We start from the raw sequence: 25,604 nt of genomic DNA, 5'->3' as shown, positions 1-25,604 counted from the left end.
CCAATCAATTCCTGCCACCTGGTTCATGTTCCAGTATCATGGTCCCAATCAGATTTCTCGGACAACACACAGCAAAGGTCTTGGATATCTCTCGGCCTCTCTGGAGAACCCTGACGTTGATCTCGTCTATCCAGATCTACCAGCGTTTAGGCCACACTTTGTATGAACTAAGTCGATGCAGCTTCCATGCTAGGAGCTTGAGTAAGATGTAAAAGATGAGTCGCTTCAGCATGCATATCAACGATCATGTCTTCTCATATACGCCTCTAGTCCTCGCGACTGAGAGTCGCGGCCTCAACCTCAACGACTGATAGCTTCACTCAACAACCGAACCGGCCATTAATGAAGCTAGTACTACACCGCTGGCGATGACAAAGATTACGTGAGTACAGCGCCATCTCTCTAGGGCTGATTGACCGGCTCATCATATCAACCCGTCTAGCATCCTCTGTCAACACGTACACTAGTGTAGATCCTCCATGACTAGTACTGACCGCTTGTGTGAGCTGTAGATCAACTTCTACCTGTACAGTTGGAGTTGGTATTCGGGATCACAAATCAGCACACTGGCAAGTATAGCCGGACACCTCTTTGTGTTCTGACACTTGGCTGTACAGCCAGCCTACGGGATGTTTTCCCTAACACACGCAACACCAGATCTCACAAACTGTTCACTAGTAATCAATTCACCCTATCGTTTACCACTATTCTAGCAGATACCGTCCATCTACGTTTCACGACCCGTGTAACCATTTCGTACATTTACAACAAGCATGTTCTATCACGCTCTATCACCGTCACATAGTGGCACACAATGTACAATACCCCAGTATCATCAGTCAAATCCCAAATACATAAGTGCACGAACATCGGGTTCACCTTCCATCACATGTGCAAGTAGAGAAAGCGCCTGAATTTTAAATTAACGACGACAACAACAAGAGCAAATATGAGTCTCATTCTACTCACTCTCCTCGCCCTCCTCCTCAGCACACAAATTTCTGCAACTTTCAACATGGCCCTCGCACCATCCCCCGAATCTAACGACATAAACTTATGGTCCCGAAACCGCTACCTAGACGTTCAAGACCCTGTACTCATCCCCCCCTGCCCACTCCAATTCCTACACACAGCAACACTAACAACCCCTTTCCCCCCATAGCCCCCCCAGCCCTGCCTCCGCCGCAACGCAATCGTAGAAATCCCATCGGACGGGAAATCCCTGGCCCCCCCTCTCAACTCCCTCCCCATCATCCCCAGCACCAGCACCAGCACCACTGCCACCGCGCCAAGAACAGCTGTCAGCACCGCATTATTCACCGAAAAAACGGGCGACCCGACATTCTTCTCCTCGGCGGTCACGAGCGCGGCAAATGGGAGTGTGGCGGCGCAGACGCGTGGTGCGGAGACGGCAACGCATTCGCATCCCCATTCCCATTCAGGAAGCGCGGTGGGGACGGGGCAACGGGGGATGGGGATGGGTGGAGAGACGGGGGGTGCGCTGAGGGAGGCGGTGGAGATGGTAGTTGTGTTGTTGGTTGGGGTTGCATTTGCTGTTAGTTTGTTGTTGTAGAATGCGAGTTTGTGCTTTGGGCTGGATGGGGTGGGATGGTATGTCGCTTTGCTCGGCGATTTTTATGTTTTTCTTAATCTAAAAGGTGGTGTTGATGGTGTATGATGCATACTGAAAGGCCTGTGGCTCTGATGTCTTGACTCCCTTGTCTTGGTCTATATGTAAAGCTTGTGTGTCAATTAGGCCATCTGATCCTCAGTGGAAAATGTGCGAAGGCTTATGGTTTAGTTGTCAAGACGCTCGTGAGATGTACATCCTTGAGATATGGATTTGAGTGGAGATTTCTTTTCATTACGAACAAGGGGAAAGAGAATGAATACATAGTATGTACTAAAGATATTACCGTACCTAAAAAAAATTGCTCACCATCTGGCAGACATGGGGTCGAAGACTAATGGATGCAGACAACAAGTAGATATAGTGGTGAATGGAAATATAAGGTATATAAAACTCAACTTCTGTTCTATGATACGCCCGTTTTATAGACTCTCCTTACAGGATGTACCCACGGGAAAGAGAGTATACCGGTATCGTGTCATTCTTGGAGGGGAAAACGTGTGGTAGGTGTCTAACTGACCATAGTGCTTACCGTACGAGGTGCAATGATTGCTCCGTTCTCACAAACAAAGAATGTCGACGTAATATCAGTTGCAAACAATCGAACATCTATGCCCCAGATCAACCTTGACGCAGGATTGAAAAGTCGTGATTCCGTTGTCGTGATGGTGCGGTCCACATACCGGTACTGGCAGATGTGCTGGGCGGAAATGGCCTCCGATTGGCTCAGTCATCAAACGGCTTTGATCAGCAGAACAACACCACGTCTCCGGGGCCTTTTCCTCATACACCAACACGACCTATCGCCTTCAAATCAAGCCACTATGTTCTGGCCATATCCATGAGATGAGAGAACACGCCCTCCTTGGGGAGCCATACACATCATCAATTACCATGTCGGATGAGGACGAACCGTTGATCATCGCCCCGGGCGGCGATTTCATCCTCGATGTCGCCCAGGAAGAGGAAGGACCGCGTTTCTCATACCGCGTAGATTCAAAAGTCCTGCAAGAAAAGTCAAGATACTTTGAGAACCTGCTCAGCGACCGCTTCAGCGAGGGACAGCATTTGACTGCGGCCCTGGAAGCCTTGAGAATGGGTGGGCACGCGACCATGGCAGATGTCCCAGTAGAGAAGCTACCACATGTGTCTGTGGTCAACGTGGGCAGAACAGGAATCACCAAGACTACCTCGCTTATAAGACTAGTCGCAGACTTTTTATGCGCTTTACACGGTCTGAATCTCGACGCAGCGAAACTGCCCATTGCCAATTTAGCCAACCTCGCCGTTGTAGCCGACCGTTTCGATGCGGTGGCATGCTTGTCCAAATTTGTGCACAAACGATACAACTTGGCCCTACTCGATGCAAAACCGAAAGGCAAATCGGCCCCGTTGACAGAGGAGAAAGTACGTCAGAAGTTGTTTATTGGCCTTTACTTTGATATGCCCATGTGGGTGGCAAAGTACTCGAAGCATCTCGTAATACGAGACTCGGTGCAGTGGCGGCCAGAGACGGAGGAGGATCACGCCAAGGCGCTGTGGTGGGACATACCAAATGGGATCGAGGAGGAAATGATCCAGCGACGAGAGTACATCTTAGAGACGATCAATTCTCTCCAGGCGCATTTTCTCAAGCTTTACACTACCGGAGAGCGACAATGCAAACTTGGCTACGACACCTCGATCCAATGCGACTCCTTTCAACTCGGTGAGATGGTCCGCTTCTTCCACAAAATTGACACCGTGCGCCTGCAAGGTAAAATCTACGACAACGCCGAGCCAGTATATTACCTCGGTGACATCGAGCGTCTCCTAACCTCATTCCGGCAATGCTCAAATTACCAGGTCGACATGAATCACGCGCACTGCGGTCTGCGATCACGACTCATCCCACTGCTTGACCTAATTCAGCATCATTTGAGTCTGGAGACTGGAACTCTGGACATTGGCATCTGTGCTGAGTGTTGGCACAACGAGAGAGACAGGTACGCGTGGTCTCTGGCGAAGAGACCGGTGATGTGGGTGCACACTAGGTCTATATTCTCTGGTCAGACTGCAGGTCATGCGCGCAAAGGAAATCCTCAGCAAAAGCCGAGTGACTGTCTCGGTCGACATGTTGCGGTAAGAGACATGTATATGGCGGTGGACAGGCACTGGAGGGCAAATTCGTTTTAGGAAGATGGTAGTCATCACGAAGAGCTGTCAGCATCTTCTAGATCGAGGTAAGCCCGTCTCTCTGATGACGCTCTCACAGCCGCAATACGAATATTTAGGCCACGATAATGTGGCCGCCACGTGTTTAGCCTCAACCGTATGAGTTTGCTATTGGGTACGCAATGGTCATATGTATCCTAGAGGCTCGTTCAGATTCACTGACAATGGCTTTCCAACGTCATTCTCGCTCCTCAGTCAAATAATCACATCTTAGAAGGACAGCCGAATCAGCCTCATGTGTGCCTAACCAGCACTTATCTTGGCCGTTGCAGAAGCTAGTAACTCTACCATGGCCCAACCTCTGGATGAGATAACCTGCTGGAAGAATGCCACCTGTTATGCGCATGCGTTGATTGTTCTCCAAGAGGGTGGGATGGCTCTTCGCTTGCATTGGACGCAGCGCAAGCGAATACTAACAGTATACGGTACGGACGTGCCGCTAAATCATGTACTCTGCCTAAAGGTTGTGTTCTATGCGACCCCGCGCATAGGCTATGAAGGGCACGAGTTGCGCCCCATTGGTCTGACACGTTGGTTCGGGCCAAGGTTGGAGATGAGGCTGTGTCAGGACCTGTTACTCAGACAGTGCTTCACAAACTGGGCTGCGGCACGAAGGGACAGTCTCGCTTGTTTGAACTTACAGCCTGCCGAATAAGGTCCCTAGCAATGTTTTACAAAGGCTTTCCTAAGGCAGACCTCCTAATTATATTCACATCGCTGGCCATATCCGCGTTTGGTCAAGGACTACCGGTATCATGAAATGTAACGAACCATGGAACCAGCACAGCGCCTTCCGCTATCACGCATAGCAGCCTTCCTAGTCAAACTCCCAACCAGTCATTTCCGATGTTGGTATCTGACTCTAAGGTACAAATGACTGGCGTGCGCACCTACCCGTGCCTGAGATACCTACCTATGTAGTTGATATTCTGCAAACAGCTGCTTCTTCACTGACCCCATTCACAATGTTCGGCAGTCTTAAGAGAGCTTTGTCAAAGCGAAAGTCAAACCCCAATAACGATCCAACGTCCGGTAATTCGAAACACATGACGCCAAACTTACCGGTCAGCAATCAAGCTGCTGGGTCGCGTACTGGCGGCCTGGCACCACCGACATCTGATAATCAGCCTTCTTCTTCACCGGCGACTCGTAGACCGGACCCTAGTATGTAAAGCGCGCAGGTCTCAATTTGCTACTATTTCACCAGTTTCTTCATCTACTAACGGCTCATAAGATCGCTCAACGATGAACGCCTTTAGCTCCTCTACCGAAGCACCACCTGCCTATACCCCCCGTTCAGCCTCGCCAATGAACGCCCCTCGTTCCGCCTCAATAGCAACCTCAAATGACCAGGACCCTTACGCCTTTCTCAAATCCTTCGACACTGTTTTCCTAATCGACGACTCAGGTTCCATGGCCGGCCGCTCGTGGAAAGAAACCGCGGCAGCCCTCGAAATGATAACGCCCATCTGCACGGCCCGTGACGCCGACGGAATCGACATCTACTTCCTCAACCACCCAGACTCAATTATGCACTCCCACATCACCTATACCTCCACCATCATTGAAATCTTCCAAACCGTGCGCCCCCGCGGCGCCACACCCACCGGCCAACGCCTCAACAAGATCCTAAAACCCTACCTCCAGCGCTACGAACGGGATCCAGAAAACACCAAGCCCGTCAACATCATCGTCATCACCGACGGCGAACCCAGCGACGACGTCGAATCCCCCATCATCCAAGCAGCAAAGAAACTCGACCGCCTCGACGCCCCCGCCTGGCAGCTTGGTATCCAGTTCTTCCAAGTCGGCAAGGAGCCCGGCGCCCGCGAACACCTGAAGCAGCTCGACGATGGGCTCAGGGAAGTTGCAGGCACAGACGAGTTGCGGGATATCGTCGATACGGTGCCGTTTACGGGCGAGGATAATGCGCAGCTTACGGGTGCGGGTATCTTGAAGGCGGTGCTGGGCGCGGTCAATCGTCGGCTGGATCGCAGTTCTAATGAGTTGCATAGGATGGTGTGAGAGAGGTCGGGGGCAAGGGGGAGGAGGAGTTTGTTTGCTGCGTCTAGTCTTGGACATGACACAGAGTTTGTGCGCTCTGTGGTAGGTAGGGAACCGAAGGTATGGATTGTGCGACGATTACCCGTCTAATCCTGTCGGGCAGTGGACAGTCTTATTTCTTTATTTCCCCTAATAACGAAACCCCGGGATTTCTTTTCGATGTGATGTTGTTTCGTATCCAGTATTCAGTATGAATATTGGTATTGTTATTAATTGAGTTTTGACATAATCTTTCCGAGCGCAAACCCCTATTCCCTCTCTTACCTCACTAATATTTTACACACCAACACCTATAATACACATAACACATCTACCCCCACACCTCCAAATTACACCCAAACATCCATTCCCCATGCAAACCCCCTTGCCCCGTCTCAAGACTCCAACAACCGCGAGATAATATATACATCCACATCTCCCTTCCACACAGACCATTTTACTTCAGCTTTCCCGCTACACTACACCGAGTCTACACAATCACCCCCCTCTTCACCACGCTCCCCCCTCTTTCCCAACCCACAGCTATTAAAACTGCAACCCCAAGGTTTCGCACAATGCACTGGCCCGTTGTGTCACATGTTGTGCTACATCGTTTGTATGTGGCAGTGTGGAGGGGTGTGCGAGGGAGGGTAGGGTGTTGGTGGCTTAGGGGGGTGGGTTGGTATTGGGTTTTTACCTAGGGCGCTGGGCTTGGGTTGGGGTTGGAGTTGGAGTTTTGTGGTGGGAGGCTGCTGGTGGGTGAGGGGGAATGGGAGATGGGATTAGCGGTGGGGAGGAAGTGTAGAATGTCAAGGCATATCGAGGATTGTGGTTGCACTGTGTAAGTATTTTTTAAATCCCATGATATCAACACAGATGAATGTGAACACACCCAGCCAGGAAAAATTCTAGTACACAAGACATTTTGAACTTGTATTAAATTCATCCAAAAATCTCACTATTCTCCTGTTCCCTGTGTATGATTCACCTCTTCAAGAAGTTCCACACCCGGAACGCCTCATCTCACATTAGAAAAGGTCTACTCAACCTCATACGCCGCCTCCCTCATAAACGAACTCTTCCCCCTAATCACCCTCCCATACCTCAACAAAACCAATGGAATGCAACTCAACCCCAGCGCGACAAATCCCAAAAGACTACTCGCCCACTGAAACCCAAGACTCCGATACATACTCTGCGTCGCCAACGGCAGCAACGCAGCCATCAAGTTTTCGAGAAACGCAATGCCTGCGATGGCACTAGCTGCGTACTTTGCATACGCATCGAGCACATACGTCGTCACCGCAGCAGTGCAAGTAAACATACCAAAGCCCACAAACGCAAGCGCGATACTCGGCACTATCCACGGTATATCAGTATACGACGTCCATGCAAAGTAAAAGAATCCGCCTGCAAGCCCGATAAACGATGCTGGGATACTAAGGTAGAGTCGTGCTTCTGGGATAGGACGGCCTGGCATCTCCGTGTTGCGTTTCGCAGACGCAAAGTACAAATGGTCCTGGCACAGTGATGCAACCAGGCCAATGACTTCGCCGATAACGATGGCGGCTTGGACTAGGCCTGTGGCGAAGAAGTCCCAGCTGTAGAGGGCGGAGTAGACTTGCACAATGGATTGGGTGAACATGAAGGCGATGCCGATGCAGAATGCAGACCAGAGGCCGAAGGCGAGGACTACGCCTTCTGTACATAGCATATGTGATGGTCGGATTAGAGTTTCTCGGAGGATGTCTCGGAGGCGAAGATGCTGTTTCTCGGCTTCGGCATAGACGCGTGGTGCGTTGGGGTCTTGAAGCTTGCGTAGTTTCCGAGCGCGGCGTGTGAGGATTACGTCAGGTCGGACTTCAGGGAGGGAGGGGAGGAGGATTGGGATGAGCGCGACGTAAAAGATAATCTGGGAGATGAAAACCCTTGGATAGTTTGTGAGGGAGATAGTTCCGTTAAAAGTGATTACGGGAGAGGTAGACGTACCATCGCCATGTGGTAGTATATTGGACAACAAGACTGCCAAATACGGGACCCATGCTGAGTCCTGCGAGAAGACACCATATGTACAAGCTCGTCCCGAAGCTTTTGGCCCTTCCGCCCAACCAGATGTCGCTGACTATTCCAGAGGTGATATTCGCCAATACACCAGAACATGAGCCGGTAATGATTCGCGTCACGACCAATGTAGCGAAGTTATCAGCAAGAGCTTGAGGAATAATGAACAAGATTAGTACTGCATAGATCACCTATTTCCATAAGCGAATAGTCTAGATAGCATGCAAGAGTATGTACCATATAACTCCACCGTACTCCAAAGTTCTCCATCAACGGTAGACCCAGTAGAGGTGCAGCTGCACCGCCCAAATTCCAGCTCAACACTGGCCAGTAGGAATGTGGAAAGTCCTGGTCGCTCACATGAAAGCTGTGGTTGATTTGCTCAGCTGCGGAAGTCATCATTGTCCCGTTGATTTGCACGACAAAGGTCATGAAGCAGGCGAGAATTGTGACTCTCCATTTCTTCAACAATGCCCAGTTGAATGGGTTTTCGGGATCTTTTGGACCATTCCAAGTAACGCAATCATTGGTACCATTGGATGGCTCTTCTTTGGTTCTCCCCATATTATCGCCGGGTATCTGCGTGGAGGGAGGGAGAGCCTTGTTACTCTGCTGGCCCTCTAGGCTCAGAGTCACCGAAGATCGCGGCGTTGTCGTCGATTGTGCCATTTCACACAGCCATTCGCGCTGGAATCCAGTTCTTACAAGATTCAATCCTCGAAACAAGTAGCGATCCAGAATCCAATGGCGAGCAACGAACGTTATATATTTGTGAAATACTCCCTCAGGGCATGGCACTGAACATCTCGTTTGTAAGCTAGCCCTTCCCCATGCACCTTTTCCTTGGAGACTGTGCGCTGTGCAGATGACTACCGCTCAGTAACCACACCGATACAAACACCCGAAACACGGCCAGAAAGAGTTGTAATTTCCCTTACCGAACGACCTGGAGTATACTGCACTGTTGGCAAACAAGCTTCGTGATGGCTAAGCATTTTACAAAGGATGCGCCCAAGAAAACCCCTCACCAGTTCGCACGCCCCATGATGCAGATGACGTGCACAGGTGCGACAGATACATGATGGCATCTGTAAGGTTTGCATTCTAGCTTTGGGCACTGGGCGGGTATGTGACATGATTCGTACTAATGGAGTTTATAACAATGTTGACTAAAGGTTTGCTGGGTGGAGTTTGTTCATAACGTAAGAGAAAGTAGGAGAGACATTGCTAGAAAGAGCTAGACTTGAAGTGGACATGCTTTTGTCCAGCGCCAACTTCGCCACATCCAACACCACGCTCTGTTTTTTATTGTTCAATCTCCTTTGTTTCGGTGAATGTAGGTCCCAGCAGCAGTTGTAAGCCGTTCTTATAATTAGCTCATCCTGCGTTCTGGTAAATTGCATCCAACGACTTGTTTGGCAGCACAGCAATCTCGAAAGCTGCGACAGTGTGCCCATGATTCACGTTGCGTTACCGGTAACATGAGCATATATACACATTCCCTGCATCTTGGAGACAGCGAACCCTCTGTGCCAATGATAGCGACCGTAACTCGATGTTGACCTAACATAAATATTCTACTTAGATAAACGCATAAGAGTGGGAGAAAGAGTGTGTGTATGTATCCTTCTTTGCCAATCTGCTGCTGTTAATCAGTCTTCATCATGTTCAGTTTGTCCAATTTGTGGCAGTGAAATGACGGGTCGTCGCTGTAACTTTTTGAGGAATCAGAGTCGCGGCTTTAAGTCTAGTTTCGCTGTGGTACGATGACACTTTGTTATATGTATATTTGGACAATGTGTATACATAGACATTGTGCACTATGACTTTGCTTGGAATGATTTGAGAAGTCCTTTGTTGTCACAGGCATACATGTGTTACACTAACTCTGCTCTCGCTTTGGTTAGTGACAACCCCCAAACCTCTCCCTCAGTCGTAAACACTCGACACCAAGTCTAAAACCTAGGCCCAACAAGATGGCAGTATGATGTCATCTCCAATCTTCACGTCACTTTACAGATTGCAAAAAGCAGAACTCTTCGTGTAAAATCAAAAATGCTTGCTTTGATTGAGCGAGTGAATGCCTCCCGCCCGTATATGCACCATATGTATATGCCTTTTCCATACCAAATCGCACCGTGGTCATAAGATATTCATCTATGCATGAGTGATGTGGAAAAAAGAAAAAACCCGCCCGAACGCTACAATCCATAAAACCCCCTACATGCTTGAACAGCAATCCCATGCAAACTGCTCACGATAGGATAATCATAATCAAGGCCGAATTGAAAGAAGAAGAGGTAACCAGGGCGCATCCAGCAGCCACTTGACCATGTCAACGAATGTAGTTTCAAGAAGAGGGCCAGCGTTCAGAAAACATGATGAACGAATGAAGTGAATGTAAAAGAAGATGGGCGTGAAGAAGAGGAGTATGTAGCAAAAGAAGAAGATGGAATATGGAAAGGAACCTGGCAGGTTTTACAAGCCGAGCTTAAGCGCCAAACATGTCGCACTCCATGAGCTTGAGAGGGTAATCGCTGCCGCCCTCGACAACACCGCAGGAAACGTCCCACTTGAGCTCAAAGTCATCGCTCTCGGGCTTGTTCTTTTTGGCATTGGGTGCGCATTTTGCGTCGACGGTGTAGTACGAGGTCTCCATTGGGGGAGCAGTGTTCCAGTCGCAAGCATCGAAACGCTTGTATAGAGTGCGGCGATGGAGTCGGCGGGCCTTGTGCTCAACTTCGTTGCGCTTGGTGGGAGCTGTGTCGCAAGAGCAGCGAACTGCTAGAGAAGGCTCCTCGCGACGGCATTCACAACGAGAGCCATCGACTTCGTAGCGGCGGACTCCTTCGGCGACTTCGGGGTGAGGGCGGCGAGACCAGTGAGTTGCATCTTGTCCACTTGGGCCTTGGTTGTTCTCATAAGCTGGTGCATCTGTTGGCGCGGGAGCGTAGATGGTCTTCACAACGGTTGTGGTCACAACAGGATTCTCAGCTTGAATCGGGGTGGGAACGGCGGGAGGGCCAGCAGGAGGACTAGCAGGAGGGGAGACTGGCACGTCTTCCTTTGGCGTCTGTGGCTCAGGAGACGAGTCATCAGGGTATTCCGGCGCTGCGCTGGACTGGGCAGGCTCGCTGGGAGTCGATGGAGTACTGCCTTTGATCTCGATTTTGGCACAGTTTTCAAAGGATTCATGCTCGCGATTGAGCCAGTTCCATCCAAAGAGGTAATCACCTTCGGGCATGCCCTTGGGCACAATGAAATCGAAGGTTTGAGCCTCTGGAGATCCGTCGGCGGTTGCATGTGGACAGGCACCGTGGTAAGATGCGGCCAGCTTCCAGGTCTTTCCCTTGTCGGCGGAGAAGCCAATCTGGCATGAACCTCCAAAATGGGTGGATCCAGGCGCAGCCGGGTCATAATCGAAATCGGTAAGCTGAAAGTACGCCTCCTGACCAGAAGTCCAAGTTGCGGTAGCATCCTCCACATCAAACTTGTCAAGGTGACCGCGGCATGGACCAGGAGAGGGCCGAGAAGGACCACCGTCAGGTCCGCAGCAGCCTAGCGGGAAATTGAACTCTGGGTCGAGCTCAGTTTCTTGCTTGTTGACTGAAGGAGCAGCACCCAGAGGGGCTGGATAGAACAAGCTCATATGGGCCTGCGCAGCGCCTGCCAGGGCGAGCATTGATAGAGCGTTCATGTACATTGTGTTGATAAGTGTGTCTTCTACTTTTGAAATGCAGAGTGATTGCTGGCTTTTGGTTGTAGGCAGAATTGCAAAAGAAAGTGGTTCTGATAGAAAGAAGAACTTGGATGATGAGGCGTGATCCGAGGAAGCGATGTTAAGTATCCGACGAAGTCAAGGGACGCTGTGCAGGAATCCAGCCCGTGAATACTGTGTCCGTGAACAGTGTTCCGCACTCAAAGGAGTTGTGGGTTTTGGAAGTGACGTAGGATACACGACCCAGCGAGCTGAAAGAAGAAAAACGGCCCTGCGCTTTTGTACAAAAAAAGAGTGATGGTGGAAGGAATGTCGACAAAGACTGGCTTGTCACGAGAGAATGTGTGCCACCGGAAGTGATGCCTTCTTCCCTAATGAGCGGCATCCTACCTTTATAATATACACAAGCGACTTAACCAAGGCACCACCGCCCCCCCCCCCCACCATGCTTGTCTACCTTCCCGGATCAGTAGATTCATAGTGAGCGCCTGGGAGCCGTTGTGCGACCCGCATCTTAGTCCAGACTTCCGAAGGTCTAGGGAAGTGGAGCTGAGCGGTCCACTCCTGACCAACTGACAGCCAATCTGAGTAAGATCAGCTGGTGAAGGTCTCGGCACGGACTTGCATGTGCGTTTCGAAACAGCGAGACGCGGGTGTTGGTGGCGATGGAAGCAACTCTGTCCAGGAGTGCTGTGGTTGTCTTGAGGGTGTAGTCGACACTGGAGAGGCTCAGGGCGTGTTTCAACCCTTGCCTAGTTGGGTTAGCGTAGGCGGCTGTCCCTGCCAAGCATGCTGGGAACCTGACGGTCTCGTGAATGACAAACGAAATCTTCTCCACCAACTCGACAATTTGACGGAAATTAAGCACGTAACAAACTCACTGTTCGTACCAGCAGACTGGAGATTTTCGCAGGCATTCTTTCATTCACAGTGAAACTCCTTGGGTCCATGTACATACTTCACGAGGATCATGGAGGATGGATTGCACAATCGATGCGGTGGCCTTACTCGCATATCTCCTTCCGGATAGGCTTCGACATCCAGCTCCGTGTCCTTGCATACTACGCCCTTCCAGGTTATAGTCCGAAGACTCCACACCATATTTGCCTCCTGGGCCTTCGGGCAGCGAGTTCCGTGAAGCCAGTTTACGATGGGTGGAAAGGATTCGCATCGCATGCTGGGCGCCCTACGAGTCATATACGTGAGACATTCATACAGTAAAGGTCCAGCTCTTACTTAGATTGGCGCCAGTGAGGAGATATGTCAGTTGCTGCAGGTCTTTAACCTGGGAATTACCTTGCCTATGAAGGCACTTTTCTGAGCGACCGGGTAATGTTGGTTTGCGCTTAGAGTACATATGATATGGCTGCTGCCACATATACACAAGGGTGGCCTGAAAATCCTGCCTGCGACCCAGGCTCAGCGTCTCCTGCGCGGCGTCGGCGAAGCACCAAACTGGCAAGTAGATGTATCTCTCAGATCCTTTTGTCGCGGACCCGGCAACAGCTGACGAACGTGTTTGCCACTTCACAAAAAGACTGCCAGATCGAATGCGCAGGTCTGAAGGTAGTAGTGCGATCTGGAAACATATCCGAATTGAGATGCTTCATGTGTTCTTTTTTTCTGGTGGCTTGGAGACTGCGGTCGCCTGATCTGTGGATATGTCTCGTATGCCTTGTTTTCCACACAGCTCCATGCAATGCACTGACAGCTACGAGCCATCACACCCGCCAGGCACAGGCCAGAAGTCCCCGATCATTCGACATTGACAAACAGTGAAATACTATAATTCCATTGGTCGCAGCAAATTCCACATCTTCATCTTGCGAAAACATCCTAGGCCGGAAACCTTCATCTCCCTTCCGCACCAGCCACAGCCACAGCCTCCAGCTGCGCAACCCCAAAATCACAATGAAGCGCAACGTCGCAAGATGCAGCTTGATCATCGAGGAGCGCAACTAAGCTGGGTAGACCTCATTTTCACTAGAGCTTGCATCGGCCTTCGAAAAGCCCAGATCCTTACAGAAATGACTTTCTATTCCGGTTATGTAGGATTCCGCGTCTGCATTGTAATCTCGGATATCACATCCCCATATCGGCCATTGATGTACAAAGTAATGGGGAATTTGGGGGCCTGACCTGACAAGTAATACGTATCAACATGTCCAATGCAGTAAAATGGAACCTATTTGGAAGATTTGGGTATGTTGGTCATCCGCTCGAAATCCTTCCCGGTGGTGCATAACTTCTCTTTTCCTTGGAATTTGTACGAATGTAGAGAGGGTTGTGCTGTTTAAGAGCCTCAAAGCATCCATCTATTGTGTTGCCGCCAACAGCAACGATCGCTAGCACGTGTAGGTTGCTTTCGGCTTGTGATTGGGAGGGAAACAAAGACAGCATAAGAGCTGTGTAAAGAGCTTGTTGGAATTGCATTGTCGTAGCGAGGAGATATCTTGGTATGTAGGGTACAGTATGATGGAGCTGGGTTTGTTGATGTAATTTCCTACAAAGGGGAATATATAGTGTGTCAAGTAGCGAGAAAGGGGCATATGCGGCCGCATGATGAGTTTTACATTTTTCATGTCAACTCGGTATGAAGATGTCAATCGGCGGTAAGACGTTGCTCTGCTGGTAGAATATTAACTCGCTGGTAAGCTGTTGCTCTGGTAGTAAAGTATCAACCTAGTGTCAACACACCAATTCCAGAGCAAAGTATCAGCTCCACAATACACAGTAAGCATTTGGATTGTTGGTAAGCACCATCCTAACCTACACACCCACCACCACCCCAGCCCAACCAGCCGCCCTTATTGTTCCACAACGATCACCACCTGCATTATCGATCAGGAATTCCCTTCTGTGGACCCCTCACACCAGCCATCACGGGCCGCCAGAACAGAGAAAAACCGCACACACGGATCCCCCTTGAGTAACAGCCGCTCCCTTCCAACTCCCTGACAAATTCGAGGTCCAAGACAGGTACATCATCCTTCTTCTAACAGTTGTGTCTTTTCCTCCCGCATATCGACACCGTTCCTGTAATCTCAGCGTCAAATTACATCCATGGAGTGCGTGCTGTTGGTGCGGCATAATGAATAAACTTCTGCATGTTTACCTATTTCCTGCAAATTACTGTGTGTGGACTGAAAGCTGGTACTACAGTATGGCGTGCGCGTGATTAGGGCTGTTATTCCATCTGAATAGCATCACGAGCAGCTGTAGGTACCATACCACACCACAGTCTACCATGGCGTTGCGAGTTCGATACAAACATGATAGTGCGACTGGCTGCACGGTCGAACTTGCCAATATCAAGTATCGGCACAGTATAGTACAATACAAATCACGCAGTCCTTGGTACCGGTACCACCATTCCCCATTAACAGCACCCTGCATACTGTACCAAACCTCCCAGGGCGTCGGTGCCACTGCAACCGGTTACACAGTCACACAGGCATCCCGAACCCAGGGATACATGATACGTGAGCTGCGCGGTTCATTATGGATAGCCGCATATTCACCCCTATTTGAAGTAAAGAACCAAGCGAGACACTGAGACGCTGACGTTAGACGTCTGAGTAGCTATCTCTACAAACGCCCCGGTTACGCACACGCAGTGGGAACGTTATAGCAATCCTGCAGCGGAAATGGCATGTTTGAGTGACCAGAGCTTGGGCTACCTACCTACCTACCTACCTACAGCCTACACCACCCTTAGCAGACGATGAAAAACCACCTCCTTTCGTAACCCCCAACATACCATACCCCGTCCCATACGCTACATACTCTTTACCATATCAACCATTTCCGCCGTCCATCATCTCATATCTGCACCTACACCTACTTCCACTACGGTAAAAAATTGTTTACTGTAGAATGGTACGCTAGGGGTTTACTATATAGGTGTAAACTGACCTCGTGTATACCTGTAAATAGGTTTAAAGTGGTAGTTTACTTTTATTATAGGTGGTTTAAATTAAGTATAAAAAGTAGTTTTATATCTATTATACGCTATAATACCTAACTAAGACTAAATAGGGTAGAGAAGATTAGCTTCACGCTATACGCATATATGACATAATAATGAGTCATAATATTTTTACTAATAGGATGTGGTGATAATAGAGGTGGTGATAGAGGTGGTGATAATAGAGGTGGTGGTAGAGGTAGTAGAGGTGGTGGATGTAGTGGAGGTAGTGGAGGTAGTGGAGGTAGTGGTGGTAGAGGTGGTGATAGAGGTGGTGGAGGTGGTGGAGGTGGTGGAGGTGGTGGAGGTGGTAGAGGTGGTGATAGAGGTGGTGATAGAGGTGGTGATAGAGGTGGTGGAGGTAGTGGAGGTGGTGGAGGTAGTGGAGGTAGTGGAGGTAGTGGAGGTGGTGGAGGTGATAGAGGTGGTGGTAGAGGTGGTGGTAGAGGTGGTGAAGAAGATCAAAGAAAGGAGGGGTAAAATACTTAAATAGTTAGTAGGAAACTAGGTATTACTAATACTAGTAGATTAATAGAAGTAGAAATAAAAGTAGTTTACTTTTATAGAATACATGGTATAATAAACCCTATTTAGGTTTACTTCTTCTACCTAAACCACTTCTTGGTCTACTTTAGATAAATATGGCTACTGTAAACCGGTTTTGTACTGTAGTGTTCTCACAAACCAAACCCCCACAGCTCCCCTCCTCTCGCACCTCACACACCCTCTCCCCACTCATCACTCCCAAGCTGCCTAAACACAAAACTCTGCTGTACTGCATCCGTATTATCCCAGTATCCCAGTACACCACCATCGCCCCAAACCCCAAACCTCCATCCCCCAGCAAACCTCACCAGCACTCTACACATACAGCAAGAATAGCCAAGTTGATACCCAACACCACACATTACCAAACACAGCAATTAGTTATAAGTGCAAAAGATTGGTTGGCTTGATAATGGGTTAGCTTGGGTACCATAGTGAGTGCTGCGAGGAAGTAGGGAAGGCGTGGATAGTGTAGGTGGTGTAGGGGCTGATTTTGTGTTTGTTTGGGGGTGGGTAGGTGAATGAATGTATTGATGTTGATGTTCACACGTAGAATTGTGTATGTGTATTAGGATTCGTATATAAATGTATATATATATATGTACGTACATGCAGACACATCCATATACACCTTGAACAAGCAAACAACCAAGACTGCCAAAAGATACATGATACATTCTAGCCTAGCCTACAGAAGATTCAATCAAAATATCAATCTAAGCCCTCAAGAATCATGCTCCTAATCACTCAAGCCCAAAAGTCACCAGCCAACCACCTGTTCAGCATGGTCAAGCTGGCCTCGGGCTGGTCATATGGCACCATGTGACCACCTGCATGGATCTTGAGGAAAGTAAAGTTTCCACTCGACTTGACCTGGCCAACCGCCTCGCCCTTGCCGTCAATCTTAAAGTCCTCCATCTCCGCCTTGTTGTAGTCCTTCTGGCCGGGCCACTCGAGTGCCTCGGTCCAGGCCTTGTTACCGAGCCAGTTGCAAATGTAGTCTGCATCTCCAGCGTAGATGAGGACGGGGATCTCGGCGAGGAGACCGGGGACGATGCGGTGAAAGGGTTTCATCCAGTCTCCCTGAAGCAGGAAGTTGCGGTTGATGTCGAAGTTGCACGACTCGTACGACGAAATCTCAGCGCCAACTGCCTTCATGACTTCCTTCTTGTTAAGGTAAGCTTGTATCCAGTCCAACTCGTCGTAGCAGAGAGAGTTGCTGCCGCATGGCTTGCGGATGTCGTAGACGTTTTGGCCGGTGCGCTGGTAGGGACCGATCATAGCGTTGTTGCAGTAGATGGAGGCAGGGACACAGGACCAAACCGACTCGCTGTTGTAGCAGTTCTCAATCAAGCTGGCGCAGCGAGGGTATGCGTTGTCCATGGCTTTGCATTGGCTCTCGTCAAGGACGGCAGGCCAGCCGCCTTCACCGCAGGCCATGGGGCGGTAGTATTCGTATTGGGTGAGGCCATCAGTCAGACCGTTACCGATGAGGACGGACTGGAGGTTGATGTTGCGCTTCTTGTGGGAGAGAATTTCAGACGCGAAGACGGGAATGTAGTGGCCAGCGTAGGACTCGCCAGAGATGTGGAAGCTCTGCTCGGCGTACTCGGGGAATTGCTTGAAGAAGAGGGTGAGGAGGGCGTAGATGTCTTTGCCGGCGGCGACGGTGTTGCTAACCTGGCCGCTCGAGTAAGAGTATCCGACGTTGACGGGCTGGTCGAGGAAGATGACCGAGGCGTTGCTGTTCCACGAGTAGGGGTTGTGCTTGATCTTGCCGTCCTTGGTGATGGAAGCCGGGCCGAGCTCCATGAACAGGCCGGTCAGTGACGAGCAGCCGGGTCCGCCATTCAGCCAAAGCACGACAGGGTCATTCTTGGGGTCGTTGCGAGACTCGAAGAACCCTTGGTGGTGTTAGTATTAGGTCGATGGAAGATGATGGGAGCCACTCGGGTACTCACAGTAGAAGAGGTGCTTGTCCTCCTCCTCGTCATCGAGGTAGCCACTGTACTGCTTGACCTTGTCGACGCCGAGAACGCTGGGGTCGACCTTCTTGGTCCTCATGCTGTAGTTCTCGAGCTTGCCGTCGATCTCGCGCTCCTTGTCGCCGTTCTTGTTCTCGACCCAGACATTTTGGATGTCGGCGCCCTTGATGATGTGGTCCCACTCGCTGTCGTGCTTGCGAGTGTGTGGCTTGGGCTCGGAGAAGAAGGCAGCCTTCTCAAAGGATTCGGGGAACATCATGGCGACCTCATCCCAGACAGCGCGGGCCTCGCCGGTGAGCGTCTTGAGGCTCTCCTCGAGTTTGTGGAGGGGCTTGGACCAGGCGCCCTCCTTGAGCTCGCTGAACGAGTCGGGGAACTTGAGGACCTGCTGCTGGGGGCCCACAGAGGCGGATACTGCTCCCACGAGCAGCGCCGAGGTAGCGACCTTCATGGTGGCGGATGCTGAGCTGCCGGCGCTCTAGCTAGCGGTGAGGGTGTGGTGGGAAGGTGTTTGGGATGGAAGGTCTCTTTCGGTGTGACCAAGGAGACAAAGAGATGTGATATGGTGGTAATGAAGGGGAAGGGGGATGAGAGAAGATGATGGTGGAGTGGAGGAGAAGAGATGGGATGGATGGATGGATGGATGGATGGATGGGGGGGTTAGCTAGGTTAGCTCTGGGGAAGCTCTTGTCGAGGAGTGAGTGTGTGTGGACGAGGCGCGGCGTGGCCAGGCAACGGAACATGACGCAGCTTATCAGAGTCCACGGGTGGCTGGTTAGTCCGAGCGCCGTGTCACGAGGCCGCCCTTAGCGTTTCATCATAGCGTGAAGGCGTGAAGTATGAAGCGACAACTGTCTGTCGAACGCGCGCGTCCGTCGAATGCATCCATCCATCATTCATGGCTGCAGCCTCGCCTCCCTCTGCAAGGAGTGGGGGCAGCATTCATTCTTCGGCTGATGGTTGACATGTGTAATGTGTGTGTGTACTACTAGAGTACAAGTAGGTAGAGGACATGTGTGGCTGTGTGGCTGTGTGAGTGTCTCTGTTCCTGGGTTTGGCTGTGAAGGTGGAAGCGTGAAGCAGAGCTGGATCCTGCACCCATCCGAACTAGGACTAGCGTATCCAGACTCATAGTGAGCATGTCCCGTCCGCCGTAGGTCATTCACCCACCCCGCCAAAAATGGTAAACGTTAGCCAAGTTTTATATACTCACGCAGTTGCACTCACTGGCAACAACACCACGCTTTCTCAGTGAACCCAATCCATACATACGCTCATCACAATGCCCGTCAACGTATTCCAGCCCTCGAATCAGATAAAACTCACCAATGTCTCGTTGGTGCGCATCAAAAAAGGTTCGTTCGTCATCGCAAATCAACCCTCAGCGACCGATGCACAGCTAACCTCCGACTACAACAAACAGGCAAGAAGCGATTCGAAATTGCCTGCTACAAGAACAAAGTCCTCGAATGGCGCAACAAGATCGAAAAAGATCTCTCCAACGTCCTGCAAATCGAAAACGTCTTCCTCAACGTCTCCAAAGGCCAAGTCGCTCCCAAGGCCGATCTTGAAAAAGCCTTCCCCAAGAAGACGGTCGAGGAGATCATAATAGACATATTGGAGAACGGAGAGCTGCAGGTCGGCGAAAAGGAGCGCAATGCAGAACTCGAGCGCACCAAGAACGAGGTCATCGACATCGTAGCAGGCAAATTGGTCGACCCGAAGACGAAGCGAGTATACACCACCGGTATGATAGAAAAGGCGCTTGATGGGCTGAGTAGCCAAGCCGCAGCGCAGCAGAGCGACCATGCCGAGGCGGGAGACGACAAGGCCAAAGCAAAGGACTTGCCAAAGTGGACCGGTATCGTGACCACCAAGTCTGCAAAATCACAAGCCCTCTTCGCAATGAAGGCTCTCATCGCACACCAGCCCATACCGGTCGCGCGCATGCAAATGAAGCTGCGCATCACATGTCCCACCTCGGTCCTCAAGCAGGCAATCAAGAACGCACCCAAGACACCCGCGGGCACAGACGAAAAGACCTCATCAGGCACAGTCAAGGATGCAATTCTCGGTTTCATGGAGAACATCGAGAGTCAGGACACCATAGGCGCTGAATGGGAAGCCGTGGGCCTCGTCGAGCCTGGCGCATTCAAGGGCCTGAATGAAATCATCGAAAGCCAGACAAAAGGAAGAGGCAACGTCGAGGTTTTGGAAATGGCAGTCGGTGCAGACGATTGAGCAGTCACACGTCCCTCGAGCTGGTGTCGCTGCTGCACACCCTCCCTCACGTGGGGTGTTGCAACGTGTGCGAGCCATATTTGAGCTTATACCTACGCACCCACGCATTCTCTCGAGAAACATCGTGTCGGGATCTAAAACGTGGGCATGCGTACCGCACGCTTGTGCCTCCCAGTCGCTGGTCACGCTCATCCTACCATTGGGTCTTCCTCTCTCCTTGAGCTTCCGTTCCCAATCAAAGCAGCCGCGTCGGGAACACGTCGTACCCTGTGTACCTCCCCAACACAACGGTATGGAACCAAGCGAGCAATGCGAAATCGCTCCACGGAATCACCAGGCCCAGCCAGAGAGCTCCAGTGTAGTACAACTCCAACCCACATGCCTCATGTGGGTGTACGTAGATGTAAATTCGATATACCCATGTCTTTTTCGTTCTCTTCATGTCACTGACGCATTGCTTCATTTATGTCATTCCTGCATTGATTCCTCCTTGTCACTCCTCTACTCGTTCCCTAACACATCCCCATTTCTCATTTCACCAACTCATCCCGTTCTCTCCACCACACTACCACGTATACATACAGTACATACCACCCCACCCCGCCCCATCCATTCCATCACATCACATCACCATACACAACCCACCAGGCTTTCACTCACAACTGGTTCCACGATACACCCCCACTACCCATCCGCTAAAACAGCTACCCACTACCCACTCCCCACGCACCACGCTCACAACCCCCACACCTCCCCACTGCCGCACCGGCAGCCACTCATCGTGCACCAGCTGTTTTGGCTAGTTTTTGTGCTTTTTTGAGGGGACTTGGGGGGGGGGGAGGATGTCGGTGGTGGGTGGTGAGTTGGTGCGTCGTGGGTCGTGCATATGTTCGTGTGTTGTGGGATTTGGGATTTGGAGTCGGGTATGGGCAGTGGCCGTGGCCGTGGGCGTGGCATTTGCGCTCGTTTTATACATGGGATGGATTTCTGCCGGATTACCTTCTTAGCTTGTTTTGTGACGGCGGAGGTAAAGATGGGAGAGTGAGGTTATAACTGCATATAGGGAGGATGATAGGGTTCAAGTCTCGATGGTGTAATACGGTTTGCTGTCAATGTAGTATAGAAGAATACAATCTCATTCTCATTCTCACTTCCAAAGTTGTATTTTTTTTAAAGAAAGGACGGCGGTATGTTTTTACCGGCTTATTTTTGTACACAATTCATAATAGATGACAAATTCATCCATAAGAATACCTCAAGTCCCCATCTCAATGCGTACAAGAAAACCAACATGCCGTGAAGCAGTAGCGTAAGGGCGTACATATCCTGCAAAGACCTCATGCTCGTGCTCATACTCATACTCATGCCGAAGCGTACGGGATCCCGAGAAAACGCCGTGGGATAAGAAAAACATAGATGTGGAAAAAAGTACCAACGCTGTTGAGAAGGTGAGAACAAAAGAGAATCTGGTAAAGCTTTGGGGAAAAACAGGATGGGAAGAAAAGGAGAAGAGAAGGTACAACATGAGAAATATAAAGAAAACGCCAACCCCCAATAAACACCAAGACATAAACCCAACACCCCATCGCCAACCCAACCCAACACCAGAAACGAAAATAAAACGAACAAATATCCCCCCAAATATCCAACATAGCAACCTAAATCCCGCCCAACCCCCCGCCTCAATCCCACCACCGCCTCGCCCCCACCCTCCCATTCAAACACAAAATCGCCAAAACCTCAGCCGCACACGTCCTAATGCCCCAAATCCGCTGTACCGGCTCCGCAATCGACATCCAGTCCAAGCCCCTCAAGTCCCAGAGATCGAGGACGACTTTGACGAGAAAGGGCGAGTACATTGGGTAGCGGGGGTCTTGGTAGAGGAAGACTGAGGAGGCGGCGTGGTGGGGGGTTTGTTGTTTATGATGTTGTTTATGATGATGGGGTTGGACGGGGTTGTTGTTGTAGTGGTAGTGGTAGTGGGATGGTTGGGCAAAGGTTAGGGGGTGGGGTCGTTCGCGTTCGCGTTCGCGTTCACGTCTGCGTTCACGTTTGCGTTTGGGTTCGACTGGTAGCGAGGGCGAGGGTTCAGGGGAGGGCGAGGGAGAGACATCTGTGCAGAGTCCCATGTTTGATTCCGACTCTGGCGCCGAGTGTGTGGGTGAACCGGCGACGGAAGACGGGGATGACGAAGCCGCGCTCAAGTCATCGAAAAGAATCGATTCGGCGCTCATCTTGGTATGCAGTGGTACCAGCACGCTGGTAGATTGAATGGTCTCCCGTTCAATGACCGCTGCTTCGCCAGGCAAAGATTTCATGGCAAGCGATCCCGTGGATTTCGAAAACGGCGTCTCCTCAAGGGCCGTGATGCTGATGCGAGAAGATGGCGAGTCGAAGGATTGAGATCGGATATGCACTTTTGGTGACGGCGTACGCGGAGGTATCGTCATTGTCGCCATTATGGAAAGATTGATGAGGAGAGGAGGGGCAATTGGTAGAGTTTATGAACAAAGGAAATGTAGGGAGGCTTCGCGACGGTCAAAAAGGACAAGGAAGCAGACGAAGAGACTTATATGGAGATGAGGATAAAGTAGATGCTGCCTCTTCGCTGGCCCTGCATGTCAGGGCAGCTCCCATGCCACAATTGGTGTTCCTATGGGAGGAAATTGGAGGGAGATACGAGCTCGTTGTTCGGAGCGAGATGCATATCGCGGGGGAAGGGGATTGCTGCAAGTGGACAGAAGGATCCATGTTGCAGATGCCGGGCCTCATCAGAGGCTAATACGGCAACAAGCGTGGGACAGCGCACTTGAGAACTTGGCAAGGATGCCTGCGTGGGAGTTAATGATCAAGTACTCTACCTAGATCAAAGGCAACGGGCGTCTAATCGACAAGGATGAGGATGCACTAATAGCTGTAATCGACTGTACAATTGCCATATTCACGACTCCTCGACAGTGGCGCTTTGAGAGCACACGTAGAACGAGTCTGTCACCGTTAGCGGACCGTCCCGAGTGACTTCCGGAAGTCACAAGACATCAGAAGCATCGCAGTGCATGGTGCCCATCAGCGTGGTGTGACGTGGAGCGCAGTTTGTGGCCGCATGTGCAACCAGGCCTGCCATTCGCCAATCACAAGTCGAGCTCCAACCGACGAGCGTAGAAAAAGACAGACACTTGACAGGAGAGAATAGAATGCGGACCGAAATTGGAACAATTCGAAATTTGAATGTGTGATTTTTGGTACAGGCTGTATTTGCCAACCCTAACCGTAGACTCTCATCGCGTATCCCATGTCGTGCATTGCCGCATGAAGTGTATGCGTGAAAGCCATTGAAAGCCGTTCGAGAAACACCGTAATGCACCACCCATTTCGTTGAAGGCGTTCCAGCCCCAGCTGCCCAGCGCAAGCGAAAACCTTTAACCCTTCTTCTTGGACACACCGACAGTTCGGCCGCGGCGACCAGTGGTCTTGGAGTGCTGACCACGGACACGGAGGCCCCAGTAGTGACGGAGACCACGGTGAGCGCGGATCTTCTTCAAGCGCTCGAGATCGTCACGGAGCTTGGAGGCGACACCGTTGGCAAGGATCTGGCTGTTCTTGCCATCGACGATATCACGCTGCCTGTTGAGGAACCAGGCGGGGATCTTGTCTGCGAATTGTCAGTACGCGCAAAGGTCAGGGAGAAGTGGTAGTGGCGTACACTGCAGAGGGTTCTGGATAATAGTAACGAGACGCTCAAGCTCTTCGGAGGTGAGGTCACCAGCGCGCTTGCTGAGATCGACATCGGCCTTCTTGCAGACCAAGTTGGAGTATCGGCGACCGACACCCGTTATCTTGGTCAAGGCGTACATGACCTTCTGCTTGCCATCGACGTTCGTGTTCAACAAACGGATGATGTATTGGAAGCTATGCAGAGTCAGCATTGCCTCCTCCAGAGTAATTCAAACACTGCTTCAACGTGCGGCCACTCGAGAGTTCCCGCCACTCGCACCCCACCCTAAACCTCATCCTGATAGCATGCTTTCCATGTTTCCTCATCGGTCCTCCCTCCAAGTCTACTTTGCATGTCTTTTCCTGTGCGTCGCTTTTGAGCCCACGCGTCCATCCCCAGCATGCTATCGAATTGCGGAGGCGAGTGGTGGCGTCGTGTGACTGGGAACAAATCGAATGCGACGCGACACGAGAGTACGATAATGGCTTTTATTCTGCCTTGGGCGGGTGTACATACTTCGACTTCTCTCCGGAGACGAGCGCTATACTGATGTCAGCATCTCTGCGGTTGAAAGTGCGGCTATGGTGAATATTGCGATATCTCTTAGCAGGCCAGAAGCAGAGCTCCCAATGCTGTAAGACAATAATCGCAATATTGGTCGTGGCTCGAAGAAGGGACAGGGCTACTCACACATGATGGCGGCTTGTCGATGTGTTGTTGTCGTTGCTTCAGTGGACCGTATCGAGCGAATTTCGAAGGGCTCGCTAAGCGTGCGTCTGTTCGGCACCATCTGGAGAATCATTTATCCGCAATACGCTAAGCCCAAAGAGTGGGTCCCCTTGTCGTCCATCCGTCGCTCTTGGATCTCCAACGTCAACATCACTAACAACGTCAACGTCTTCATGGCATATGCTGCCTTGGCTCGCCTCTTTTGGTTACTCTTGAAATTCCAAGTGCGCAACAACAGTATGATAGAGGAGGCTGTGCCTGCTGCCACTCGTGATATTGATCTGCATGTCATAATATTGGTGTAGCGTTTACAACCCACACTCACATCGTTCGGGCACATACGCTCACGATCATCGAAGCGTTATGACATAGCGGGGGCCCAGGAAACCTGCCCAAAGACTGTCAGCGCTGCTGCCTGCGGAATTGGGCTGCACAGCTCAGCCGCACTAGAAAGCCACCAAACCACCAAAACTCCTACAAGCTCAGCGGCATCTCTGAGGCAAGGTGCCTCTACTATTCGGATAGTAATACTTGTGTGAATATTGTGTGATCAAGAGGAACTAAATGAGAATAGCTGCAGATTTTTCCTAATTTTTTGTTCAGCCGTACGTTTTACCTAACTTTTCTTATATCTTCGTCGACTAATTGATGCTCTTCTAGCGTTAGTCCAAAGCTTTTCGGTCGTCAGGCACCATGAAAGTATACACAAGTGACAATTTTATCATACCTCTCAACTGTTCTTCTCAATCCTTCAT

At 50.7% G+C, this 25,604-nt stretch overlaps 10 protein-coding genes across 10 annotated transcripts; 4 read left to right on the top strand and 6 right to left on the bottom strand.

Annotated features, from left to right (window-relative positions):
• Positions 1–2,524: 2,524 nt before the first annotated feature.
• IAQ61_005170 (uncharacterized protein) lies at positions 2,525–3,805 on the top strand (the record flags this gene model as incomplete). The annotated part of the gene is made up of 1 exon (XM_003843006.1): positions 2,525–3,805. The coding sequence occupies one exon, from the start codon at positions 2,525–2,527 to the stop codon at positions 3,803–3,805; it is 1,281 nt and encodes a 426-aa protein (XP_003843054.1).
• Positions 3,806–4,133: 328 nt separating this feature from the next.
• Positions 4,134–4,499, top strand: IAQ61_005169 (uncharacterized protein; the record flags this gene model as incomplete). The annotated part of the gene is made up of 1 exon (XM_066096689.1): positions 4,134–4,499. The coding sequence occupies one exon, from the start codon at positions 4,134–4,136 to the stop codon at positions 4,497–4,499; it is 366 nt and encodes a 121-aa protein (XP_065953384.1).
• A 310-nt stretch (positions 4,500–4,809) lies between these two features.
• On the top strand, positions 4,810–6,140 carry IAQ61_005168 (uncharacterized protein; the record flags this gene model as incomplete). Its single annotated transcript, XM_003843007.2, has 2 exons — positions 4,810–5,008; positions 5,079–6,140. 2 exons carry the CDS (start codon positions 4,810–4,812, stop codon positions 5,867–5,869), a joined length of 990 nt encoding a protein of 329 aa, XP_003843055.1. The 3' UTR covers positions 5,870–6,140.
• A 786-nt stretch (positions 6,141–6,926) lies between these two features.
• On the bottom strand, positions 6,927–8,617 carry IAQ61_005167 (uncharacterized protein; the record flags this gene model as incomplete). Its single annotated transcript, XM_003843008.2, has 3 exons — positions 6,927–7,815; positions 7,877–8,139; positions 8,186–8,617. The coding sequence occupies 3 exons, from the start codon at positions 8,615–8,617 to the stop codon at positions 6,927–6,929; spliced, it is 1,584 nt and encodes a 527-aa protein (XP_003843056.2).
• Positions 8,618–9,117: 500 nt separating this feature from the next.
• Positions 9,118–9,405, bottom strand: IAQ61_005166 (uncharacterized protein; the record flags this gene model as incomplete). Its single annotated transcript, XM_066096688.1, has 1 exon — positions 9,118–9,405. The coding sequence occupies one exon, from the start codon at positions 9,403–9,405 to the stop codon at positions 9,118–9,120; it is 288 nt and encodes a 95-aa protein (XP_065953383.1).
• A 1,034-nt stretch (positions 9,406–10,439) lies between these two features.
• Positions 10,440–11,651, bottom strand: IAQ61_005165 (uncharacterized protein; the record flags this gene model as incomplete). Its single annotated transcript, XM_003843009.2, has 1 exon — positions 10,440–11,651. The coding sequence occupies one exon, from the start codon at positions 11,649–11,651 to the stop codon at positions 10,440–10,442; it is 1,212 nt and encodes a 403-aa protein (XP_003843057.2).
• A 5,097-nt stretch (positions 11,652–16,748) lies between these two features.
• Positions 16,749–19,205, bottom strand: IAQ61_005164 (uncharacterized protein). Its single transcript, XM_003843012.2, has 2 exons — positions 18,141–19,205; positions 16,749–18,083 (listed from the first exon to the last, which is right to left on the bottom strand). Exons 1-2 carry the CDS (start codon positions 18,613–18,615, stop codon positions 16,927–16,929), a joined length of 1,632 nt encoding a protein of 543 aa, XP_003843060.1. The 5' UTR covers positions 18,616–19,205; the 3' UTR covers positions 16,749–16,926.
• Positions 19,206–19,264: 59 nt separating this feature from the next.
• On the top strand, positions 19,265–21,531 carry IAQ61_005163 (uncharacterized protein). Its single transcript, XM_003843014.2, has 2 exons — positions 19,265–19,519; positions 19,588–21,531. The coding sequence occupies exons 1-2, from the start codon at positions 19,447–19,449 to the stop codon at positions 20,403–20,405; spliced, it is 891 nt and encodes a 296-aa protein (XP_003843062.1). The 5' UTR covers positions 19,265–19,446; the 3' UTR covers positions 20,406–21,531.
• Positions 21,532–22,087: 556 nt separating this feature from the next.
• Positions 22,088–22,864, bottom strand: IAQ61_005162 (uncharacterized protein; the record flags this gene model as incomplete). The annotated part of the gene is made up of 1 exon (XM_003843016.1): positions 22,088–22,864. The coding sequence occupies one exon, from the start codon at positions 22,862–22,864 to the stop codon at positions 22,088–22,090; it is 777 nt and encodes a 258-aa protein (XP_003843064.1).
• A 960-nt stretch (positions 22,865–23,824) lies between these two features.
• On the bottom strand, positions 23,825–24,922 carry RPS18 (40S ribosomal uS13 domain-containing protein; the record flags this gene model as incomplete). Its single annotated transcript, XM_003843017.2, has 4 exons — positions 23,825–24,057; positions 24,109–24,314; positions 24,637–24,661; positions 24,811–24,922. 4 exons carry the CDS (start codon positions 24,920–24,922, stop codon positions 23,825–23,827), a joined length of 576 nt encoding a protein of 191 aa, XP_003843065.2.
• Between the last annotated feature and the right edge of the window lie 682 nt (positions 24,923–25,604).

The sequence above is a fragment of the Plenodomus lingam genome (genome assembly GCF_022343315.1).
Source record: "Plenodomus lingam strain CAN1 chromosome Unknown contig_21, whole genome shotgun sequence".
Classification (NCBI taxonomy): domain Eukaryota; kingdom Fungi; phylum Ascomycota; class Dothideomycetes; order Pleosporales; family Leptosphaeriaceae; genus Plenodomus; species Plenodomus lingam.
Note: the sequence above shows the minus strand (reverse complement) of the source record. Positions and strands in the feature narration are given on the sequence as shown.

Excerpts from the sequence above, each read along its gene's own strand:
- IAQ61_005163 (XM_003843014.2), top strand. The coding sequence starts at position 19,447 with ATGCCCGTCAACGTATTCCAGCCCTCGAATCAGATAAAACTCACCAAT. Across the intron at positions 19,520-19,587 it reads GTTGGTGCGCATCAAAAAAG|GCAAGAAGCGATTCGAAATT; the intron begins GTTCGTTCGTCA and ends TACAACAAACAG.
- IAQ61_005164 (XM_003843012.2), bottom strand. The coding sequence starts at position 18,615 with ATGAAGGTCGCTACCTCGGCGCTGCTCGTGGGAGCAGTATCCGCCTCT. Across the intron at positions 18,084-18,140 it reads GGACAAGCACCTCTTCTACT|GGTTCTTCGAGTCTCGCAAC; the intron begins GTGAGTACCCGA and ends AACACCACCAAG.